Source organism: Octopus sinensis, unplaced genomic scaffold (assembly GCF_006345805.1).
Source record: "Octopus sinensis unplaced genomic scaffold, ASM634580v1 Contig07101, whole genome shotgun sequence".
Lineage (NCBI taxonomy): Eukaryota > Metazoa > Mollusca > Cephalopoda > Octopoda > Octopodidae > Octopus > Octopus sinensis.
Genome location: NW_021829832.1, coordinates 756,992 through 780,223, shown reverse-complemented (window position 1 = coordinate 780,223; position 23,232 = coordinate 756,992). Strand labels below are relative to the sequence as shown.

General features: G+C 37.8%; 2 protein-coding genes and 1 non-coding gene across 3 annotated transcripts; 1 reads left to right on the top strand and 2 right to left on the bottom strand.

Annotated features, from left to right (window-relative positions):
* Positions 1-12,144: 12,144 nt before the first annotated feature.
* On the bottom strand, positions 12,145-12,717 carry LOC115227746 (mitochondrial import inner membrane translocase subunit Tim23-like). The gene has a single exon (XM_036498730.1). The coding sequence runs from the start codon at positions 12,703-12,705 to the stop codon at positions 12,145-12,147; it is 561 nt and encodes a 186-aa protein (XP_036354623.1). The 5' UTR covers positions 12,706-12,717.
* Positions 12,718-14,425: 1,708 nt separating this feature from the next.
* LOC118761069 (UDP-GlcNAc:betaGal beta-1,3-N-acetylglucosaminyltransferase 7-like) lies at positions 14,426-16,617 on the top strand. Its single transcript, XM_036498729.1, has 3 exons — positions 14,426-14,623; positions 16,179-16,402; positions 16,452-16,617. The coding sequence occupies exons 1-3, from the start codon at positions 14,426-14,428 to the stop codon at positions 16,615-16,617; spliced, it is 588 nt and encodes a 195-aa protein (XP_036354622.1).
* Positions 16,618-21,509: 4,892 nt separating this feature from the next.
* Trnastop-uca lies at positions 21,510-21,596 on the bottom strand. The gene has a single exon. It is a non-coding gene; the product is annotated as a tRNA-Sec (tRNA).
* Positions 21,597-23,232: the final 1,636 nt, after the last annotated feature.

Genomic DNA, 23,232 nt, shown 5'->3' with positions numbered 1-23,232 from the left:
AGACAAATGGCAGAACACTGCTTGTTGGAATCAGCACTGTTCCTACGACAGTAGACATAAAAAAAAAACGGAGAAATGAGGACTTGTAGGACACTGTAGGCAAATTCTTTGGCCATTTCATTGCTTGCCATGTTTGTGATTGCCTCCAACGCGACAGAGCGAAAGACAGGGTCTGAGGAATCCAGTTCTGTCCGGATTGATTTTCTGATTACTTTTTGAGCGGAATGGTCCGGGCTTATCATAATCGACAGAAATAAAAAGGCCAGAAATAATTGGATAAATAAACTATTTTCTTGTCGATGAATTTGTTGGAGAGAATGAGGGAGACCGCCTCCATGTATCCAAAGTCCACGTCATAACCAAGAAGGAAGCAAAAGAGCAGTTTGCTGAGATACTTCCTCTTGTTGTACGTATTCAGAGAACGGGAATCTAAAAATAGTATCAATCACCGGTACTGCTGAATTTGTCTCGAATGTTGGAAAACTCTTTGGAAACACGTTTTATTTCATCTTCTTTACTGCGGCCTGGCAATGTAAGTCGGTTGAGTTACAGTTGCGGATTTCTGCTATGAACATGGTGAGTCCTCGCATGTCGTCCTTTCCACGTCCCATTTAGGCCTAATTAAATTAGCACAGTCCTAATGAGAATTTCGTGGTTATAATCTTAATTGCACAACACTAAACTGAAATCTGAATTGGATTAATAGGTTTATGGTATAAATTGTTTATTATTATTACTAATTAATCTTTATAAAAATAACGCACTAAAATATAACAAGTTTATTTATGTTTGCTAAATAGAATGCTGTTTCCCATGAGAATATCAAAGAATCAATAACCATTATATATTGTATTTAAATGACAAAAAAGTCCTCATTTTTCACGGCCATAGCTCTCTACATTAAGTCAACCAACCCCCATACACCTCCAAGAACACTGCCTACATGCATTTTAATCAGTACATAGTCAATTACTGCCTAAATAAACCCGTCGACAGGGCCATGAAGGAGGTCAGTGACCGCCACGAACTGAAACAGTCTCCCCATTTGTTCCTGAGATATCAACATGTCGTACTGTCCCCTCAGCCTCCGTGGGTCCTCGGCCTTGGAAAGCAGGACTTTCAGGCGACACTCAATCCCCAATTGTAACAAAAATTCTCCCTGTCGCTGTGGCCCGCAGAAATTGACTAAACACAAAAATTATCACCACAAACCTCCACAACCAAACGCCTTCTGCAAAGCCTGGAAATCGACATCCGCAGTGAGGTCACTCTCCCCCACAAACTCCAAGGGATCTGTCAGTTGGTGCCGACGGTATGCCTAGAATAAGTGACCCCACTCTCACTCTAAACGTCCGACCTCGACTGGGAATTTCACCGTAATCGCTAATCAGACACAATCCGCCAAACTTGCGAATCCTCCGCGAAATCTCTGCACTGATGGTCAAGGCCTGAGGACAAATCTCGAGAAAGGAGGGTGAATGTCTCTAAACGTGACATCAAACTTAACCTGGTGGAGTCGATGGAAGGCTGGACTCATTTTTTGGGAGACAAAACGTATTCCAATTTGTCCCCTTTCCAGTCAATGAGGACTTCCCGCCACTCATCAGAGGAGAACTGAGTGGCTCAAATAAGTTACTTTGAACTGACGAATGGGGAGGACGTCGAAAAACTCGTTGGCAATAAACACGGAATATGCATCGGGAATGGAATAGACATTGTTGTGCCAAGTTATGTTTTCTTCTGAGAGAGTCCTCCGCTGTTGTTGGCGGAGAAGGGGACTGACCTCGACCAAGTGGACGTCCACGTCGGACAGCAATATAAATTTCCGCAATACCTAAACTTCCGTGTCTGAGTGGTCAACTCTGAGAATGTCTTGCATTAGTGTTCCCTTTCCAGGGCCTAATTCTATGAGTTGAATTCTTTCTAATTCTCGAGGACATTTCTTTAGTTCGTTGACAATCCAAATGCCCACAATCTTGTATTTTACTTAAAATATAAACCTCCCCAAACATTTGACTCATTTCCGGGGCTGTGATGAAATCCTTTCCGATGGAGGACCCCTTACAGTAATATCCCTAAAAAGTGTTTCATTCATTTTTACAGAGCTTCCTCCGATTAGGACTTGTTCCATATATCGGGCGATACTAATTGGACCAAATGTCTTAATTATTCGGGATATTTGTTCCATCACTCACGTCATCATTAATTTTAAATTGAACTTAAATACAATTATTAAATATTACCCAAGTAATACTTTCATCATTACTCTTCATTCATCTCATAGGATTAGAATTTATGTCAAATAATTCGAATTCACATAAATGTGTCTCCATTTCTATAAAAAAACATTAACAAATATACGTTTAATATTCACTGATTGGATTCAAATAAATTCATTTCAAACTAATCGCCGACAGAGAAGAAAACAGACATTCCCGTAAATTTCAACATAATTTCATTTACATAAAATATTTGGAACAGAATGCACTCTCAGATATTTTTAACACGTCGGTCATTTCTCCCCAATCACCATCTTCTAAAAACAGCCGTTCTGATCTTAAAGCCACATGAAGATTCAAATCAAGTCTTGTCCTTAAAATTCTTTCAAAGCCGTTTAATATTTTAAGACCCCCTTGTTTCTATCGGTTTATCGGTTGATTAGTCCAAGAGAGAAAACCGAAAAAATCCTAAACAGCCTTTGCGCGAATGTAAACAAAATGTTGACATATCGCCCATCTTGCTCAGGACGACCACACTTTTTTTAGAGAAAGAACAAGACAAAAAGAGAACATGTTACCAAGGAACTAACTAATCCAAACAAAGTCATGTGTCTCTTCTGTTTCATATTGTCTCCCCCATTAAAACATCCGGTTCCGCAGTGATGACGGCGTCACTCGTCAATCCGGGAGGATAGAAATGATGAGAAAACCAGAGAAATGATATTTGCAAATTTTCTCATCGGTGGGTTGGATATATGACAATCAATTAGTTTTAATTAACACTAATGGAATAATTGAATTCTGTGCGTTCAAAAATAATTATTTAAGTAAATTTCGTAGATTGCTTACCAAATTATGCACAGTTTTGTTGATATTTTCAAAATTTCGTGTTTGTTGCTAATATTTATTTTATCTCCATCACAGTCGGCCTTTGCAGGACTCCCAAAAGACTTAATATACGAGCCGACTAAATATGAATCTAGAAATGAATATTTTGAGGAAAATTATTGTGACAAATATCCCGATTTTTGCAATCCGAGACCAGAAAATCAAAACGAAGCTGACAATGTCGTTCCTAGAAATACAGCAAAGCAAAATCGAGGATACAATCGAGAATATTCATATTTAAATCGCAAGCAATTGAGGGAAATTATTGCTATTATCGACTTGATGAAATACTATCATCGGCAACTCCCAAACTCATTATGGCCGAATAGACAATATTTCTAGAATCCTCACTTACTAACAATTTAATTAATAATACTAATTTGGATGACAAATAACTTATTTTGATTAATTGATGGGTTTTTTAACACAATGAAAAATTTTTTTAGTTTTTTTAATGAAAGTTTGTTGTTTTCAGAAAGCATTTAAAAGTATTTTAGGAAATAGTTTTATTAATATAAGGACTAGAGAAAAATGGTCATTGGCAGATACTCAGAGTATTGCCTCTGACTATGGCTATAAATATTCTTTCGATTAAATACAGGTGCTCACACAAGTCGTCGGTAACCCTTTCCATTAGTGAGCCAATCCGCTGGAGTAGGGTACGAGTAGAAGGCCCCTGTATTCCTGACGTCTCAACAGCCAGGGGGACAAACACTCTCCCATTTCCGATTCCAGCGTATTTCTCACTCTTCCTCTTCTCAGCCAGCTTTTCCATACGGCGACGCAATCATCCACAGCAAATGAATTTCTCTCTTCATTTATTTGAGAAAGAACAGATTTCTGGACGAGAGTACTGAGGAAAAATATGAGTCTGCCGGGGTGATCAAGCCTATCCCTCCAAGGGAAATTGGGAGTCGCCTGTCTCCACGACTGCGTATCGAAGCTGACGTTGAGGATATCCTCAGTGCAAGCTCTCATGTGCTCGGAATAGTCTTCGAGAAGATCGGTTTCCTCATAGCAAATGAAATTTACATTTTGAGAGGGTATTTTGAATATTTTTAAACCCAAGTTTATTTAAACCACAATTATTATATAAATAGTCGTAGCGTTGACTAGATCTCTTGTGGTGTAGAAATGAAGGCCTTTGGAGATATCCTGGAACAGTTCAAATCTAACTTCTCAAACAACTTTGTAGTCAATGCCAAATCGCCAATTGAAGGTGGACGATAAAACTAACCAAATTAGAAACCAGCTGTGAATTTGGGTCTGCAAAATATTACATGCTATGTGGCCTGGGCGGTGTTTTGAGCTGTGGAATAACACACACTGCTGTTGTCCCATTGGATCTTGTCAAATGTCGAATTCAGGTAGTTTTACCTACCAATTCAGGTCTCCCCGGAAATATACCAAAACATATTCAAAGGCTTTTCCATAACAATGGCCCAAGAGGGAATACGAGGCCTTTCTCTCGGATGGGCACCCACTCTATTGGGGTACTCCGTCCAAGGTCTGGGCAAATTCGGATTCTACGAAGTCTTCAAAGTAATCTACTCCAATCTGCTGGGCGAGGTCACTCCCTCTGTCTATTCCAGGAAGCCTCGTACAACTACAGAACGAGCCTTTACTTGGCTGCGAGTGCTTCGGCCGAGTTTTTTGCGGATATTGGGCTGTGTCCTTTCGAGGCAATAAAAGTGCGAATGCAGACCAGACCGGGGTATCCCACCACGTTCTCCAAGGCTTTCCAGCAGTTTGTAAAGACGGACGGATATTCCGGGTTGTGTGGTCTATTTATATGTCCAGATTGTATAAGGGGATCATTCCCTTGTGGAGTAGACAGATTCCCTACACGATGATGAAATTTGCATGTTTTGAGAGGACTGTCGAGGCACTGTGGCTGTATGTGTGGCCTAAGAGCAGGGCAGAGAGCACAAAGAGCGAACAGTTGGTGGTTACGTTCATAGCTGGATATATTGGTCTATTTATTGTGCTGATTTGACTAGCTGGTGTCTTTTGTGCGGTTGTGAGTCATCCTGCCGATGTGATTGTCTCCAAGCTGAACCAGGACCCCACAGCTACACTTTCCAGGGTCAGTCGGAGTCTCGGGTTCAGTGGTGAGTGATGGGTTGGTTATTGTGGTAGGAATGTGGAAGGGGCTTGTTCCGAGGATTGTCATGATTGGCACATTGACTGCACTCCAGTGGTTTATTTATGACTCCGTTAAACTCGCCTTCCGGCTACCTCGACCTCCCCCTCCCCAGCCTCCAAGAAGGGACAACTAATGCCTCACTAATTCAGTCTACTCAGAACTATTAACATTCTACTGTTTCTAATCGTTCATAAATAACTAGCGAGGTTACAATTTATAGTGAGGATATTGGGGAAGGAGATAGAGAGTACTCACATTTGACTACTAATTGGGACCCATATATCCGCACTAGTTCAAAGATTGTTATTATATAAGAATATTATCCAAAAATAGCTTTTTTAATCCTGCCGAGGAAGCCCTCTCCGTCATTAGACTGATTTTTGTCGTGAATAGAACCTTCCCGACTTTCAAGATTGGCATATTCCTGCATCAGTCGACGTTGTTCGGCCGAAAGAACTCTCAATGTTAGTCCGACAGGAATACTTTGGAGCATTCACTTTGATTGTGAAAATATGATCTCCGAAGGTTGATCGGTCGGGGTACCGAATACCCTTATTCCTCAGTCTTATCTTCGTGTGTGACGAACAACCGGCAGGAATCTGGTTTGTTTAAGTATCCAAACTGTCAAATTCTCGGTCTGGTAGAGCCCCCTGACACTCATCTGACCTCCCAGGGCAGCCTGTGCCAGGGATATCGAACATGGGGAGATCACATCAAAGTCTCTTCGTTCGAAATAATCACTTTCCATCACCTCCGAACCTCACAAAACACAGCAACCTTAAAACACACAAAAATTTCACTTCGATTGCTCTTTGTGGGAATCCTGGCTATTTCCCCGTCAGAGATCCCTGACTTCACCCAAACATACAAACCCGGTGGTACGGTGACCCTGAGACGTTGTTTCTGCAATGTGAATCCCTTCCCCGAACATTCCAGACATTTCCCGGTATTCTTGAATTTTGTCCCCCCACAGGCACTGCAGGTAAAACGGACGAAAAACGCCCCACTAGTGCTGGACTCCTGGCAACTAATGAGTGGGGAGACTCACATATCCAGTTCCTTTACACTGAGGACAGCGGGTAGGAAATGAGCCTGCAGAATGTCTGCTTCCGTTGCACAGTCCACATATGTCTGGAATTGAGGCCTCGATTGTTTTGGTCACCCCTACTGCGGCTTCTTCAAAGGATAGCTCCATCATTATCTAAATATATTTTTAATAAAAAACGAATTAATATTCATAATTATTTTAAAACATATTTAATTAATTATATATAAACTGTTCATGTGGTGTCACAATATGGGTACCTTTTCTTGAGAGAACTGTGAAGTAAATCCATCAAAGTTATCAGAGTTATTAAAAGAGAACCCCTCCGTAAACATTCGGAAGAGATCAAAGGGATCCATTCCCTGAAAGCCCCCGTGAAACGGTTCCTGCTGCCGACTACTGCCATCGGGAGAACCATCATATTCTTTCCTCTTTTGGTTGTCTCCCAGTACTTGATAGGCCTCTGCTATTTCCTTAAATCGGTTGGCAGACCCAGGTTCCTTGTTTGAGTCAGGGTGGTATAGTTTGGCGAGCTATATAGTCGGCACTACTTGTACTTTATAATATTTCTCTTTTATTTCCCTGCTTGTCGCATTCTTGGTCAGCCCCAGTACTTTATAATAGTCGACCAAGTTGGTTGGTGTGGAGGAGATTCTTCGAAGTAGTTCTATGTCATTAAAAATTGAGTTTTGGTGGGTAATTGATTACTTTGATTGGTTAATTTTGCAATTAGTAGCATTAGACAACGTTAGTCGGCACTAATATTTGATTAGTTGTTTTGTTAATTAATATAATTAAACTAATATTAATATTAATCCCAATAGATCTTGTCATATTTGTTAATCAGGTCTACTAGAAAAAATTTATTAAATCTTTCTATTTAGTCGGCTGTATGGTTTGGCATCAAAGTGGGAAAATTGTGGTTACTTTTGTAGAGGAATCACATTTAGTGGAAGGAAAAGAACCATATTTTATCTTTTTTAAAATTACACGAAAATCCTTTAATTTTTGTTGGCTTTCAAATGAACTAGTGAAATATTCTGGTAAACATTCTAGTTCTGTTTTGCAAAATAAATAAAATAATATTGCTTTACATGAGCTGGCCCATTTGACATGAAATACAGTGAAACCTCTCGAATCCGCTGCTTCTCGAATCCGCTTGTTTTAATCAAAAATTTGAAATTTCCTATGAATGATTCTTGAATCCGCTTGTTTCTCGAATCCGCTCCTCAAGTATTATAAAAAATAATTTTTTTATCTAATTGTAAGTTAAATTAATTAACATTTTAAAATTCTCATTACACGTTAAATTGTATTTTTGTGATGCCTCGCTGTGTTAGACTTTCTATCAACGAAAAAATTTCTATACTACGTTATATTTCTGACAACCCATTCGTTTCTGCACCTCAAATTTCCAGGATTTTTTCTTCACGGTTCAAAAAGAAAATTTTTTGGTCGGTCCCAAAATCGGCGGATTCGAGAGGTTTTACTGTACCTTCTAAAGTTCAGGGAATTTTTGTTTCGACGTCCAAGTTGTTAGTTTTTTTTTTCATTCAAAGAAAAATATGTGTTAGTTAGACAATGATTTATGATTTTTAATCATTGAAAAATATTCTAGAGAAAAATAAATTTTTAATTTTTTTGTAGAAAATTAAATTAAATGTAACATTTTTGCTCCAAAAATGAGTGATCAGAACTTTACAAGAACACATTGGAAGAAAAAATTGAAAAGTGGGAAAAGCAACTGGGTTATATCCAAAAGTTTTTTTCTAAGTCCGAGGAAATACTTTGGGATCGTCACGCACCATCGCTTGTGGGATATAGAAAGAAATATCCTGGCAAGGAAGCTAAAATAGCGTCCTTCTTATATGGACGAATAATGGGTCAAATAAAAAAAATGGTTGTTGAGAAGAAAATAACTACATATTGAGAGAGTTTCGACTAAATAATCAAACATTATAGTTGAATCGGGATACATCTATAAAAGTCTCAAAGGAAGTAGAAATAATGCCCGCCTAAACACCCATAGGATTCCATCAAAAATATAAAATCTAGTAGCATATAACAACACACAATTCTAAAAAAAAACAAAGACCCAAAAAAGCAATTATAAATTACTGTCTAACTCTCTTTTTCTTATTAGGCAATGAAATATAAATAGCGAAAGGACGTCGTATCGTTTTATCATTGGAATCCTCCATAGCATTTTTATAATACTCGTAGTTATCAAGAATTACTGAATCCGCTTCGTCTGAAGTATTACGGAATTGGTAATCCTCTTCGTCAGAAATATTATTGGGAAATCGAAATCCTATGTTGCGACGTTTCCTATTCCGTTTGGGTTTATGTCTCTTATCAAAATAACGAATTCCTCCAAATTGACTAAATTCGCCTAAATAAATAACTTAGAAAAACAGCAAACAGCAATGGTGGATAATTCCTTCTCTGTCCCTGTGATTGACAACATGGAGCTGTGGGATTAAATTAAATATAGTTTGTCGATAGTCAGGTTCCTCGACTATAGGTGTATTTTTTATTTCTAATGTTAAAAGACTTGGAGCCTTTTTCTGCATGTGTTATTATAACATTAGTACCAGTTTAGAGAGAGCTTCCAGTGTTATTGGACAATTTCTAAATACTAAATCAGCCAATTCTGGACAATTTTTAGCAATAACGTCCAATCCGTCAGTAATGTTAACTTCCCAGAATGACAACTATTTATTATATAAGCAAAACTAACGTCTGTTAATTTAGGACAGAAAGGAAAGTAAGTTATTTTTTCATTAACCAGATTACAAGAAGAAAACGAAGCATGTCTTATTTTGGGAAATTTATAGCCTTTTAGCTGGTTAAAATCGACATTTTCTCTAATACCACTCATAATTTCGGACTATAATTTAGTAAGATTAAGATAGTTACATTTTCTGTGTTTTTTAAATAACGTGGATCGTGGAACCAAATGCCTCCAATCTTCATGCTACAAAAAAAGGGAAATAAAATAGGAAGCAAATTTATTTATAATTTAATACAAATAAAAACTAATTTTTTAAAGGTAAAATTCTAGATAAAATTTTGATTAAGATTAAACAATATTTAATATAAATTATTTTATTTTAAATCTATATTTTTAAAATAAATTTTTATTTTATAATTCAGTCAGAGGCAATACTCTGGCTATCTGCCGATGACCATTTTTCTCTAGTCCTTTTATTAATAAAATAAATTTTATAATTTTAGTTGGAAATTGTTAGAAAAAAAAATCTAGCTATTAAGTACTGGTTCGCAGGATTGAAAGACAATTCTTGCGTAAAACAGCCAGCGAGATCCTCTCAATAAAGAATATAAATTCCTTCGGATCTCTGGAACGATAGGAGCACAGACGGCCAAGTTTCTTGAGATGAGTAAGCGTCTTGGCCCCGAAAGCACAGGAAGTCTCGACGGCAATTTCCCAAAAGCAAAACCGATCCCGTAAATCCTCGTATTTCGTTAATTTCGCGAATTCGGCCTTCTCGGCCGACGAACCGGGTCGACAAGCAGTGGAATTCAAGGCTCCTTTGGCGAAAGAGTCGGCACAGGTGACGTCCCAAACGAGCTGCTTCCCGGATTCAAATTGCATCTTCAAGGACAATGCCCGTCGGTTCCACAACTGAAGGGAAACCAGCTCTTTCCAGAGCTTTGTGAATTAGATTGTTAATTTCAGTGTGCCGAGGAAATCGGCAGGCACTAATTCGATAAGACAGAGGATGTAGCCCAAAGGCGTCAACTTTATTCCCACAACGAAGGGGTGAGGTCTGCAAATTGTAATAAATCACCAGTGACTATCCATTATCTCATTTTCACAATGAGCAGTGAATTGACTCAAGTCCATAAGGAGTTAGGTATTATTCTCCCCCTACAAAGAGGAGAATGACTTGTAACAATAAGGAGTGAAAACCATTATTAAATAGTGTAGCTAAATTTGGTGGGATAAATTAATAATCATTCCTCCGTGAAACCCGTCCTAATGTACAACGATGGAACATTTTCTGCAGCCTAATTTGCGAAGAATTTGAAAAGACGGAAAGACTTTGCTATTCCACACTAAAATCAGAAGGCCATTTCGAAAAAAATTCTTGTCAGAGTTTTTTGAGGAATGAATTATTTGAATGTTTTAATCTCTAAAACAATTCCAAATCATCTGAAATTACATTTCGAAATTGGTGGACAGTTCATGGCTATCCAAGCTTGCCTGCTTGATAGATTTTGTTTCTCTTATAAATTCAGTCACCAAATCTATTTAGGAAAGGCGTGAAACTATATTTGATTTTATGGATAAAATTAAGTTTTTGAACTGATTAATATTAACTAAGTGAATTTGTTATGAAGTTACAACTGTTAAAAAAAATTTTAGCTAAATAATTTTACTATGCTTGAATCTTTTGTGCATGAGAGTATGTTTGTGATAACTGCGACTCAAATTGAAAAAAAATGTATCAAAAAAACAACATCAACCTTCTCACTAATTTTATTTCCTTTTTAATAATAAAATATGTTTTTAGAAAAGTAATAATTTTTTTGACAAAAAACTTGTAAAAATATGGTGGGGGTCTGAGACCAAAAAAGGTTGAGAACTACTGTGCTAATGCGACAGCCGCAATTTACCATTGGACTAAGGAGTTATAAAATCTTTCAAAGACTGTTTTTGTCTAAAAAGCTAAAATGAAAACTGCTGAATGTTAAAAACAAGCGAAACTTCAACGTTGGCTGAGATTTGTTAAATTGAAATTTATGATGTGTTTATTTCTGTAGCCAAAGTACTCGATTCTATGAATGAAAATGGGTTTCTTCAAAGAGAATTTAATGAAAATAATAATTTTAATAAAAATAATAATATAAAAAACAAAGTTGAGGATGGAACAGAAAATGAACCTGTTGATAAGCTAAAAATTGTTATTAAAAAATTGACAAACAATCAAAGATTTATTTAATCAATGCGATAATTTTGACGGAATGTGGCTATTGGCTTAAATAAAATAAAGTAGGCTCTCAAGATAGACGAAAAACTACATAATTTAGATATTTTTGAGATTAAAAAATAATCTTGCTTTGAAATTTGTTTTTTTATATAAATTCAGTTATTTCCATTTTCTAATAATCGCCTGAAGACCTCTCCCCTGTCCTGGACCGCCTCACTTGTCTCTGCCTATTGGATCCGGGATCTCGGGAGCGCCCGATCTTCGCGTCTCGTTACCTAATTGCAGCCGGCTCCTACGTGTTAGTGAAGCCGGGGTAACATAACTAACTAATAATCGTCACATTTTTAGAATTGAGAGTTTGCTGTTTTTGTTAGTTTTTGTCCGCGTCACCAATTTATTTATTTGGGAGGACCAATAAACAGTGTTTATGGATTTGCTTGTGCCATGTTTTTAACTATTTTCGTCGTTAATTTTTTCCACCCGTTTCGCTACTTTGCTTGTCTTCTGATTGTGTTTGAGGTGGTGCCGTGGCTCTCTTTGTTATGTATGTTTGTTATTGTTTTAAATAATTAAATGTCTGAACCGAGTTTCTTCAAATACTTTTTGTCGTACTTAAAGTTGGACTAATCAGCCACATCTTGTTTATGACGACTCCATGTTTCCTTTTAACTCTTACAATTTTCAACAAACCTAATTGTCCCTTATATAAATGTGTTCACGCCTTAAGCTATCATTAAAACTATTCATATTAATGTTACGAATATTATTTCTGTAAAACTGCAATAAACACAACACAATAAAGTATAAAACCCACTACCAAAGACGTTTCTAAGTAAATTAAAAGACAATAAATTAGAAAGTGGTATTTCTTTAGCGTAAATATAAACTAATTCAGAATATACGCCGACGAATATCATCAAAGTGAGTGCAGGCCACCATCATCAGAGAAATAGCACCACCAAATGCCCCACCAATCAACGAACTCCGGAGACCTCCAGGCGACCGAAATAGCAGCCCAGTTGAGACCCCAGAAAGTAGTGTATTCCAATAGTCCTCCACGTCTCGTCCATATGATATAATAGTTCCGAGAGAACTGTACAAAAGACCCACACAGCCAAGAGACTGAGCATACGAAGCACCCATTTTAGCAACGTGGTTGACAATAGTTACTCTCATAACTTTCCCGCGCTCACCTTTTACTTCATTTAACCCGCTAATGAGACCCTTGGCACCTCCAAAGGCACCGCCGACCATGACCGATCCCCCGATTTGTGAGAAGGACATTTCCAATCTCCCTCGCTGTCGTTTAGCTCCTTGGGGAAATATAAATTCTGGCTCGTAGTTGAGATATCTTGGGTTGACGTTGAGGTAGGGAGACATTATTGGGGTGTTGACGTCCTGTTGTCCATGGCCTGCTATATTTCCTCCCAAATAAGAAGGCAAATTGAACATTCCTGCGTTCCTATTTTCCATTGGGAGAGTTCAACACAAGAACAGAAAACAATTATTTTATCATGTGCTATTCATAATTAATTCTGATTAATATTTAACACATATTTTATATTAATTATTAGGGGTACTCGAGTGGCATCAGTCAGTGTCCACCCATCACCACACTAAGTCAAATTGCCGTTTCATAACCTCACAAACTACACAGCCAATTCAACAGGAACTCCCAAAAAACCATCATTCTCTTTCGACATCAACCCTGAATAATTAGTACGTATTGCTTGTTTCTAAACAACTCCAAACTTGATAGGGTTAACTTTATACAAAGTACCCCACGACGATTTATATAACGTGGTGATATTAAACATCATACTGAGCTACTACAACGTGGTTTGGAAACTGGTGATTCATTCTGAACAGGCTTTTGGAAGTTATTATTTATTTAAACATCAATAATTTATTTGTAAAATTGAGAACAAAAGGAAAAAAGTATATTTTGAAATATTAATTTTGATCATAAAATATTTTGAAGCACGATTTTATTCATGTTGTCATTTTTTCAAGTCTCGATTATTATAACACTCGTTTGGATTTTAATAATTTTATTGAGAAGGAAGGCACCTCCTGTGTTTAGTACATTGCCATATCTTTAATAGAATCCCTACCAAACCCACCATTTCCAACTCGTTTATCGAAACAATGCTACATAAGGCACTCCCTCATATAACATTTCCAGTCAAAGGACACCGCCATTCTATTTGGCTCAGAAAGTGGGACAAGTGAATACTTTGCTCGCTGTCTCGCAGACTCTCTCCAACAAATAGGTCGTCATCCATTTGTAATTGACCCTTCCGATTGGAATATTGTCAATTATTATTGTAAATTATAAACAGGAATGCCTTCTCGAATGTTCTAGAATCGACCATTTTCTTGCAGTGTTTATTGTGGCCACTTATGGAGAGGGAGACCCCACCGACAATGCCAGAAATCTACACGAGTTTTTGACTGATGGAGAACATGATTTATCCCAAATGAAATATGCGGTTGAGTCCTTAGAGGTATTTAAATCCGCAGGTCTTTGGCTGTGGAAATTCCTCCTACACTTACTATAATGAAATGGGTCGGTTTGTTCACCAAAAACTGGAGTCTTTTGGGGGAAATCCGGTCATTGAACTGGGTTTGGGTGACAGCAATGACAAGTATAACTAAAACACACCAATTCGAAGCATTGAAGGAGATTTTATAGATTGGAAAGCTCGTCTTATGTCACGGATCTTCGACCTTTTTGGTTTAATCGACACACAAGTCGAAATGTGGCTATTTATATAAATATGCTTAGAAAAAGACATTTCCGACTAATCGAGCACTCCTACGACGTGGAACACTTCACTCATCAGATTTCTACTCGTGAAAAACTGGGGTGGGTTGTTATGGCCAAATTGTAGTATTTATGACTCCTACAACCCCTTTATGGGGAGGATTGTGGACAGACGGAGACTCGGCCGTGGAGGGGATAGGATTTTCTTCTCTGCAAGTTTTGATTTGACTGGATCTGGGTTAAGGTGGGTACTGTGCCAATTGTCTTAGATATACTGCAGGGGACCATGTTGGAATTTATCCTACTAATGACCCCTCTGTGGTAAAGAGACTGGGAGAGATCCTTAATGTGGATTTGGATCAGGTCTTTACACTCGAGGGGATTGATGGTGGGTTTTATTTCTTGATGTTTTTAGATGATTTAAAACATAAAAATCCATTTCCCTGCCCGACCACCTACCGAGCAGCACTTTTACATTATGTTGACATCACTTCCCCTCTTCGAAGAGAGGTCCTGCAGTTACTGCGTCCACATGCCACTGACTCCAATGATGTACACGTGATCAATTCTCTTATTGAAAATAGTGGAGGCCATTCAATTAAAGTAAAATCAATTAATAATCAAACATAAAATAAATTAGATGAATTTTTGAGTTTATATATAATTGGTTTTTTAGGGATTTTATGACGAATGGATATTGGCTGATAGAAGAGGAATTGTATCAGTTTTGGAGGAATTGCCATCTCTGAGACCCCCAGTTGACCTCGTTTGTGAGATATTGCCTCGACTTCGGCCTCGTCTTTACTCGATATCTTCAATTCCGAGGGTTCTGTGTTTTTTAATGGCCAGACCTCTCCCAATGCAGTCGAGATTACAGCAGTTCTTGTGGACTACACCACAAGTTCTGGAAACCGAATCAAAGGCGTGAATACATCATTTATGTGGGAAAGACTCCAAGATCTAAATCCAGTGCCAATTTTCATTCGGAGATCAAACTTTAAATTACCGAAAAGGCCTTCTCTGCCTATAATCATGGTCGGGCCGGGGACTGGAATTGCTCCTTTTATGGGTTTTTTGAGGGAGAGACAAGCCAGGAGAAAGAATCAGAGTTTGACGGATTTTAATTTTCAGACCGAATTGCAAAATCCTTCTTGTTTTACGGCTGTCGTCACTCCACTGAGGATTATTTGTATGAAAACGAGTTGGCCGAAATGGTGGAGGACGGGACCCTGACGGAACTCCACGTGGCATTTTCCAGGGATCAAAAAACCAAGATTTATGTCCAACATTTGATGTGGGAGTGTCGAACTGTTTTATGGGAGTTGTTGGAGGAAGAGAAAGCACATTTATATGTGTGTGGGTAGGACTGGGATTTACTAGGACAGGGATGCAAAAGGAATGGCACGCGATGTCAATTCCACGCTAACAAGAATTGTCGCCTGTGAGGGGAATATGGACGAGGAAGAGGCGTCTAGTTACCTCAGACAGCTAAGACAATCAAGGCGATATTCCTGTGATGTGTGGAGTTGACGATTATTTACTTTCTTGATTAATAAATTTTATTTATTTTGAGGTGATTTATGCTTTCTGTTTACAAGGCAACAACAAGCCAACTCCAAATTAGAGGTCCGTAGGATACTGAGGTTTTGCTTACCCAAGCCGCACAAAAAAGCTTTTGATGAGAGAACAAAGAAGTTTATTATTCTAATTAATTTGAAATAATTGAGTGCTTTTTGGAATCCATATTTGATGAGATGTCATGACAGCGTTACTCGTAAACTCAATTAAAGCTTCCGGCGTAGACATCTTGAAATCAAACGCAGCACTTGTGAGATTAGTAGTAGATATTAGACCACTCAGCTCCCCGGCTTCAGCTCCCCGGCTTTCTTGTTTGGTAGTCTCAAATTTGGCTTTTTAATGTTTTGTTTGGCAACTCAGTAATTAATTGAAATAAGTAACTTATTAATGATTTAATTATTAGTTTTAATAAGTTAACAATATGTCGCAGTTTTGAGTTTATATAATATTCAGTTATTTAGAATAATGATTTTTAAGAAGAAAAAAATATGTGCTGTATTTTTTATAATTGTTTGTTTGTATTATATTATATATACAAACTACAAGCCGCCAATCTCCATCACCTTAATAATCATTTCAGGTCATTACTATTACATTACTGATAGACTCCAACAACGTAAAACGACGAGAAATAATCAGAAAGACATGGGGAAACATGAGCGCTTATCCATTTACGGTCAAAAGAATATTTTCGGTCGCGCACGATTCAAGTTTGAGAGAAAAAATTCTGTCAGAAAACGAAATATATAATGACATTTTGTATTTGTCCGAATTTCCAGAAATGTATAGCAATTTAGCTCTTAAGTCTTATTTGACATTCAAAAAACTGTATTTCTCCATAAACCAGCCTTAGAAGTAACCTCGACACGAAATATGTGGCCAAAGTAGACGACGATGTCTTCCTCAACCTAAAAGAGCTCATTTCAAAGTTGGAGAATATCAACAAAAAAAATTTCTTTCTTTGCAAAGAAATGATTAAAACTGTCCCAATTCGTAGACCTGACTCTTTGTGGTACTGAGACGTTATTGGAATATAAATTAGGTACATTTCTGTAGAACAGTATCCCGAACAGTTTTTCCCGACTTACTGCCAGGGTTCTGTATATGCGGCTAAATCTGCAACTTTGGATTTTGTGATCAAAAATTGTGACTCTTCCAATATAATCAAGTTTGAGGACATTTACATAACTGGTTGAAATGTACATATATATTACAGGTATGTGCATTAAGAACACGGATGTCAGTCTCATACACGACAATGGAATTAATTCTATGAGATACTTTGGAAACTTTTGTAATTATAAACAAATCATCTCGTCACATTATTTGAGTCCTGACCAAATTCAGCGAGCCTGGGAACATTTAATTAATAAAGATAAAATATGTGATTAAAATGATTGATGTGTGCTGATAATTTAAAATAAATGAGTAGTTAATGGTGCATCAGAAAGTTTAAATAGAGTAACGACCTTCTGAGGAAGACCACGAATTACTCTAGCAACCCTTCTGCATCAAGACCTAACTTTAATTAGAAAAGGGTTAAAATCAGCAGACGATCTTGAGCACCTGAGAAAACTACGAGGAACAGAGGGACTTGGAAGCAATTAACAAAACGCATCCAGGAGAGGTTGGCACAAGCGAGATAAGTTTACTAACGTTATTTTGCGATGTGCTTATTAATAATAATAGTGCATCAAAAACATTGAGTCTAAAATTAAAAAAAATTCATACCAAGAAAATTTTTCAAGGACCAAAGCCTCTCCTAAACCGAGAAATAATCAACCTTATTCAAGAGAGACGTCAATTCAAAAAGAAAAGCTGCATCGATCGATTGTGCAAGCCAAGGCTCACTGGCATAAACAAAAAAATTGGATACCTTATTGCTCAGCACAATGAAAATAAATGAAACAAGTTGGTTTTGAAAACACTAAAAAAATTTCCTTGTCACATGATCGTGTCTAAACAATAAACACAAAAAAAGACATTCCTCGAAAAAGCAAACACTCTCATCACCTACGCGAAAATTGGCCAAATCAAATGAACAAAGATAACCACAACCGAAGTCCATTCTTTGACAAGAAAAAACAATCAGATCTAATTATTATTTCCTCCTGTCGAATCTGCGAGCGGATCAAAAATGCAAAAAACTCACGCCCCAGGGGACCTAATGGCCTCCGCCTAAAGAATTTAGACCCATGGGGCCTGAAGGCGCTATCAAACATTATGAATTCATCATTAAATTCTGGTATAAATTTTTTTTTTGTTTTTAGAAATATTTAATTAAAATGGGGAATAAGTTATACACGAATTAATAAAGAGCCTGGAGGTCAGCTCAAAGTCGCCGCACTGCGTATCGAGTGGCAGTTTCCGCGGAGCAAAGTCTATAATACCTATGAAATTCTGGTATAATACCTATGAAATAAAAAAATCAATCATCATTCAATCCTCAAACCAAACAAGGATCCATGTGAACCTGCATCGTTCAGACTGATCTCTATCCTCTCCGTAGTTTCAAAAATCCTCGAAAGAGTTATTCTTTACTTAGTCAAGCACACGCACAATTTCTGAACGGTAAAAGTTTAACTCCTGATCTGCATAACACAACAAAAAACTTCCCACCCTCAAACATTTAAGAATTTTGTGGATCATCATTGACTAATGCCTCACCTTTTCTCAACACATTGACTTTACATGCAGTAAAGTAAAACGCAAACTAAACGGCCTAAAAGCCTTATCGGACCAATTTTTCAGTCAAGCAATAGAAAGCCTATTAATTGTATATAAACAGTTTGTTCGAACATCCCTGAATTATGCCAGCCCATTCTGGTCTTGAAATGTATTTCTTACGAACTTAAAAAAACATCAGCGCCTTTAGAAGGCTGGCCTGCATACAGTCACTGGATGTCTTCCATCAACGCCTATCAACCACATCCACTGGGAATCCAGGATCCTCTTCGTCAGGCATCAATTTGTGGATTATAATTCCCCTGTGAAAAAAGAAAAGGCATATCATCGCCACTCTTGCGGACCAATTGAGACCACTCTTAAAAATACCTTTCCCGAAAAACGGATCAACTATGTCCAAACAGATACACAATCAAATTTCCATTCAGGCTATTAGATCATTCGAACACAATAAACTACTAGACCAGAGCTTTTCAAAAAATAATTCTCGCGGCACACTAACCTTAAAAAAATAATACACGGCACACATTAAAAATAAAAAAATAAATTTTTAAGATATGTAGAACTAAGTACAAAAATTGGTAGTTTAATGCCCAAATTTTTATTAATAATGAAAATGAAATCTTAATTATTATTGTTGTTGCATATATCATCAATATCAGGTCGAATGGTTGACAAAGCCACCCGCATTTCAGCATCAATGTTTCTCAAATGTTCATTAATTAGTTCCTGTATCGAATCATCATTATATCGTTATTATAATTAAAATAGTATTTATTTATTTGAAAAGTCCAGATAAAATTGATTTTTAATTATTGCGTCTGCTTTCAGTCGATTCTCCTCCTCTTCGAGCCCGAGCAAGTGTCTTCGACGGGTACACTTATCCATTTTACAGGGCAGGCCACTTTTGTGATTGTTCTCGAGTCCGATTTAATTGCATGCTTCGCCGCTGTAGGAAGGAGTTTATACTCCGGGCGCATGCTTTCCAATGTTCTCTTGATCACGATTGACTGGATATAAGCTCGCGTAAATTCCTGGACTTGCAAGGAGTTCTGGTAGTGTTTATAGAATCTGGATGTTATTCCATCCCACGTAATAACCAACGGTATGACATTCACTTTTGCATTATGGATTACCTTCAATTCGTTCGCCAAAAGGTCATATTTATGTAATTTCTCTACTTCTACTTGCTTCAAAGATTGCTGAGAAGTAATCCCAATTTCGATAAGCGTAATAATATTCCGAACTTTGTCGTAGACATAATTAAAATTAACCATTTGTATTAGAAAACATATTATAATCGCCATCTCCCCCCTCTCTCAAGCTCTATTCAATTTATACCTATCCGACATTCCTAACCCTGAAATGGAAGACTCAATCATTCTCGCCTACGCTGACGACCTACTCATTGAATCACGTGACCAAGACCTCTCGAAAGCTTCCAAAAGAACACAAGATCTCTTATTACAAATTCGAACTTGGCTATATCAAAACAGGATGAACATCTCCCCCGAAAAATCGTCCACTACCCTATTTACGTCGGACAAGAGACTTGGAAGCCTTACTATTGATCTTTTTCTGGACAACGAAAAGATCCCATTCACTAAGAACCCTAAAATTCTGGGGGTCACTTTTGACACCCACATGTGTTTTACTGCCCATTTAGAGAAGGCCACCGGATCCAGTCAGAGAAAGATTGGACTAATCAAATCGATTTTTGGTGGACTAAAGACACCGTTCCCGGCTCTCGGCACTCTCTACAAACAATTCATCGAACCAACAATTGGCTATGCCTGCGCCGCTTGGGGTTCTAATCTCTCATGGTCTAACCGCCTTAAAATTGAGAGTACACTATGCCGAGCCGCAGCTAGCATAACGAAAATTTCTAAATTGAACAACATTACCCCAACTCCGCTTGACCAACTTATTAAGAAAGATGGAAAGGGTTTCTTAGCCATCCAACAAGACCACCTGCCAAAGGACTTTAACAACAAGAGGCACATCACCCCGATACAATTCCTCACAAAAACTGCTCTCCGCCCGTCCCGCACTTGCGTTGGGTCCAGAGTCCAACATCAAGAAAAGCTGAGAAAGATTTTGAGGATTGTTGGAATCACCTAATTAATTACCCTAATTAACTGTTGGTGATTCTTGGGTTAAAATAATAATAATCTAAAACCTTTTTCTCCAAAAACTGATTTTCATTTTCAAAGAATTTAATTTGTCCGTCGACGATAAAATAGTCTCAGAACGTTCTTGCAGATAAATACGCAAGTTTTAAAGACCAAATTGTTTTAAAGATCCGTTTTTGAGTTCAAAACTGATTTCTAGTAATGACGGCAGAATTATGCAAGTGATTGAAGTTAAACTTTAAATTTATATCACTCAAAAACTTATTAAAGCATTTGATATCTTGTGATTGGAGTTAAACTTTCAAAACTTTAACTAAAAACATAAATTTCTAAAGAGCAGCTTGTTATTTCGGATGATCTTTTTGTCATCCTTAAATAAAATTTTTATCAATTTGTTCGCAGGCCTGTCTAAATTAGTTCTAATAATCTGTCTATAAATTTTTTTTTCTGGTCATAATTTAGTTAATCAAGAAAGAAATTAAAGATAGCTAAGTTAATTAAAGGCCTCACGAGACACCCGGCCAGCCTCGCGAATGGCGAAGCCGTTCCCTCGGATCACAGCAATCGACAGACGTTCCAGGAGCCAAGAATACTCTCTTGGATCGTAGCTAGTCCTTGAAATCCGTCGACCGAGCGAGCGAAGGAAGCGGAGTGTCTTGGGGCTGAAGATCCCGGAGGACTCCACGGCAATTGGAGTAAAGAACAGCAAGTTGGAGAGGTGGCCGTACTTGAGAATCTTTCGAATCAGAGAGCCCTCGCTTCAGCAGGCATCCCGTCCATCCTTGAACCTGTTGGATTGGATAGAGGGGATGGCAAACGCCCTGACGGCATGTCCACCTTCCCCTACGAGCAGGGGAAATCCCTTATTTGGGATTCTGCCTGTTCGGACACGTTCTCGCATGGAAATATCGCTCTGTCCGCCGCCAATCCTGGGCACGCTTCGAGGCAGGCCGAGGAGCGAAAGATTCTCAAGTACGGCCACCTCTCCAACTCGCTGTTATCTGTCTATTATTTGTATTAATTTTCATAATTTTTTTCGGCAAAAGATATTTATCGGAACACGAGAAAATTAATCAAGCATTATAAGGATAATCCGCCTACCAGGTGGAATCGAACCACTCCGGTGTCAACCGGCCACGGGTTTGAAGCCCGTACCTCGGACCACCAAGGATCAGCTAGGCATACACAATTGCAAGGAAAAATATATATGGGACAAAATTCGATGATAATCATAAATCATAGTAATCATATTATCCTTTAATATCTTAAATCTATCAAATATTATCAAAATTATATCCAAATATATAAATAAACACATGTATAAATATTTATAAAAAATATATTTTTAGAAACAATATCAATCAAGCACATCAACCGACTCAATCTTAAAACTCAGTTTTGGAATACATTTAGGAATCTCCGCTAAAATATAAAAGAACTAAAATATCTCACAAACTGCAGCCTCCCGAATACGACTCCAAATACTCGACTTTTTTGGTAGCCTCACCACCATTTCAAACCTTCTTCCTATTACTTCCTGGCCAAGACACTGCCCCAAGTACGACATGTCACTTGGCGAGTTATCTCGTTGGTAGCTCTTCCAAATATAATCCACAAATCATGCCGATATTTCGATTGGGCCATTTTTAGTCACCAAATCGGTCAATTCCTCCCACGTCTCCGTCCTCAGACAAAGCATTTCCCTCGCCACATGACCACTCGCAAATCCCTTGGCTGGAGAAGTGCCGTCATCCAAAAGAAAACTGTCAAAATAATTCCTTATGAGGCAGACCTCATTTCTATAGTCAAAAACGAGTCTCTGACGACAATGCTGAGGGAATACACGGAGATCACTATGACTTTAACCAGATATAGCCCAGAATATCCCATGTACATCTCAATGATACGACAGAATCTTGGACAGCTATCAATTGGGGTTGAATTTGGCAGAGCAGTTGTGTTCAAATGCTGTTTGAATGCATATTTTCCCGAGACAGCAACAATTTGACTACTCAATCGTACACATATTTCATTTATATTGCCATGTGTTAAATCAGCACGACAAACCACCAGACTAGTTTGGTCCCGGAGATGAAGGTTCAAAACGCTATTTGTATTATTTTCATAGGTCAAACACCCAATTAAAAAATACTAAATTTAAATAAATTAAATATTAACATGATCGTTATAATTATCACCAATTTCATCGAAAAATGGAATTTTATACTTCAGTTCAAACACACTCTACAACATAAGAAAGACGACTACACTGACTGGGTGACCACACGGACACCGTTTTTGCCCAGGACTACTGGCCAGACTCTCCAATAACGTTTTGTACAAAGAACAATTCAAAAAATCAACAAAAAGAGTGCTTTCCGTACTAACCAGCATTTTAGGCCTAAAGAACCACCCTATGACTGATGGATAAAATTTTTTCAAGAATATTTCCCGGCAATGCAAATATAAAATAAGTTCCTTCACCCCGGCGACCCTGTCTTTGTGCAAAACATCAAAAAATGGCACTTTCCCGCTCTAATTTATACCAAAATGAGTTTACCTGGAGGGTCCCCTTGCAAGTTGACTCCGCCAAGGTCACCGAACTTGAAGGACACGAAAAATAGATTTTGAATAAGTTCTAGGTAGGAAAATATAAGTACGTTATGAAAGGATATTTTATGAAAGTTAGTGGCCTGTATGTATGTGTACTCCGGATAGGAATGAGTACCCATATATAGCCTAAATAATGATGAACAAACACCAGTCGTCGTTGAATTTGTATATTCCCCACTTTCGTGAGAGAGTGTATATTATTGT

What these genes read in the sequence shown, in the direction of transcription:
- LOC115227746 (XM_036498730.1), bottom strand. Translation starts at nt 12,705, where the DNA reads ATGTTCAATTTGCCTTCTTATTTGGGAGGAAATATAGCAGGCCATGGA.
- LOC118761069 (XM_036498729.1), top strand. Translation starts at nt 14,426, where the DNA reads ATGTTTTTAGATGATTTAAAACATAAAAATCCATTTCCCTGCCCGACC. An exon ending in GTGGAGGCCATTCAATTAAA is followed by an intron (nt 14,624 to 16,178) that starts GTAAAATCAATT and finishes TAATCATTTCAG; the next exon opens with GTCATTACTATTACATTACT. An exon ending in TATAGCAATTTAGCTCTTAA is followed by an intron (nt 16,403 to 16,451) that starts GTCTTATTTGAC and finishes AACCAGCCTTAG; the next exon opens with AAGTAACCTCGACACGAAAT.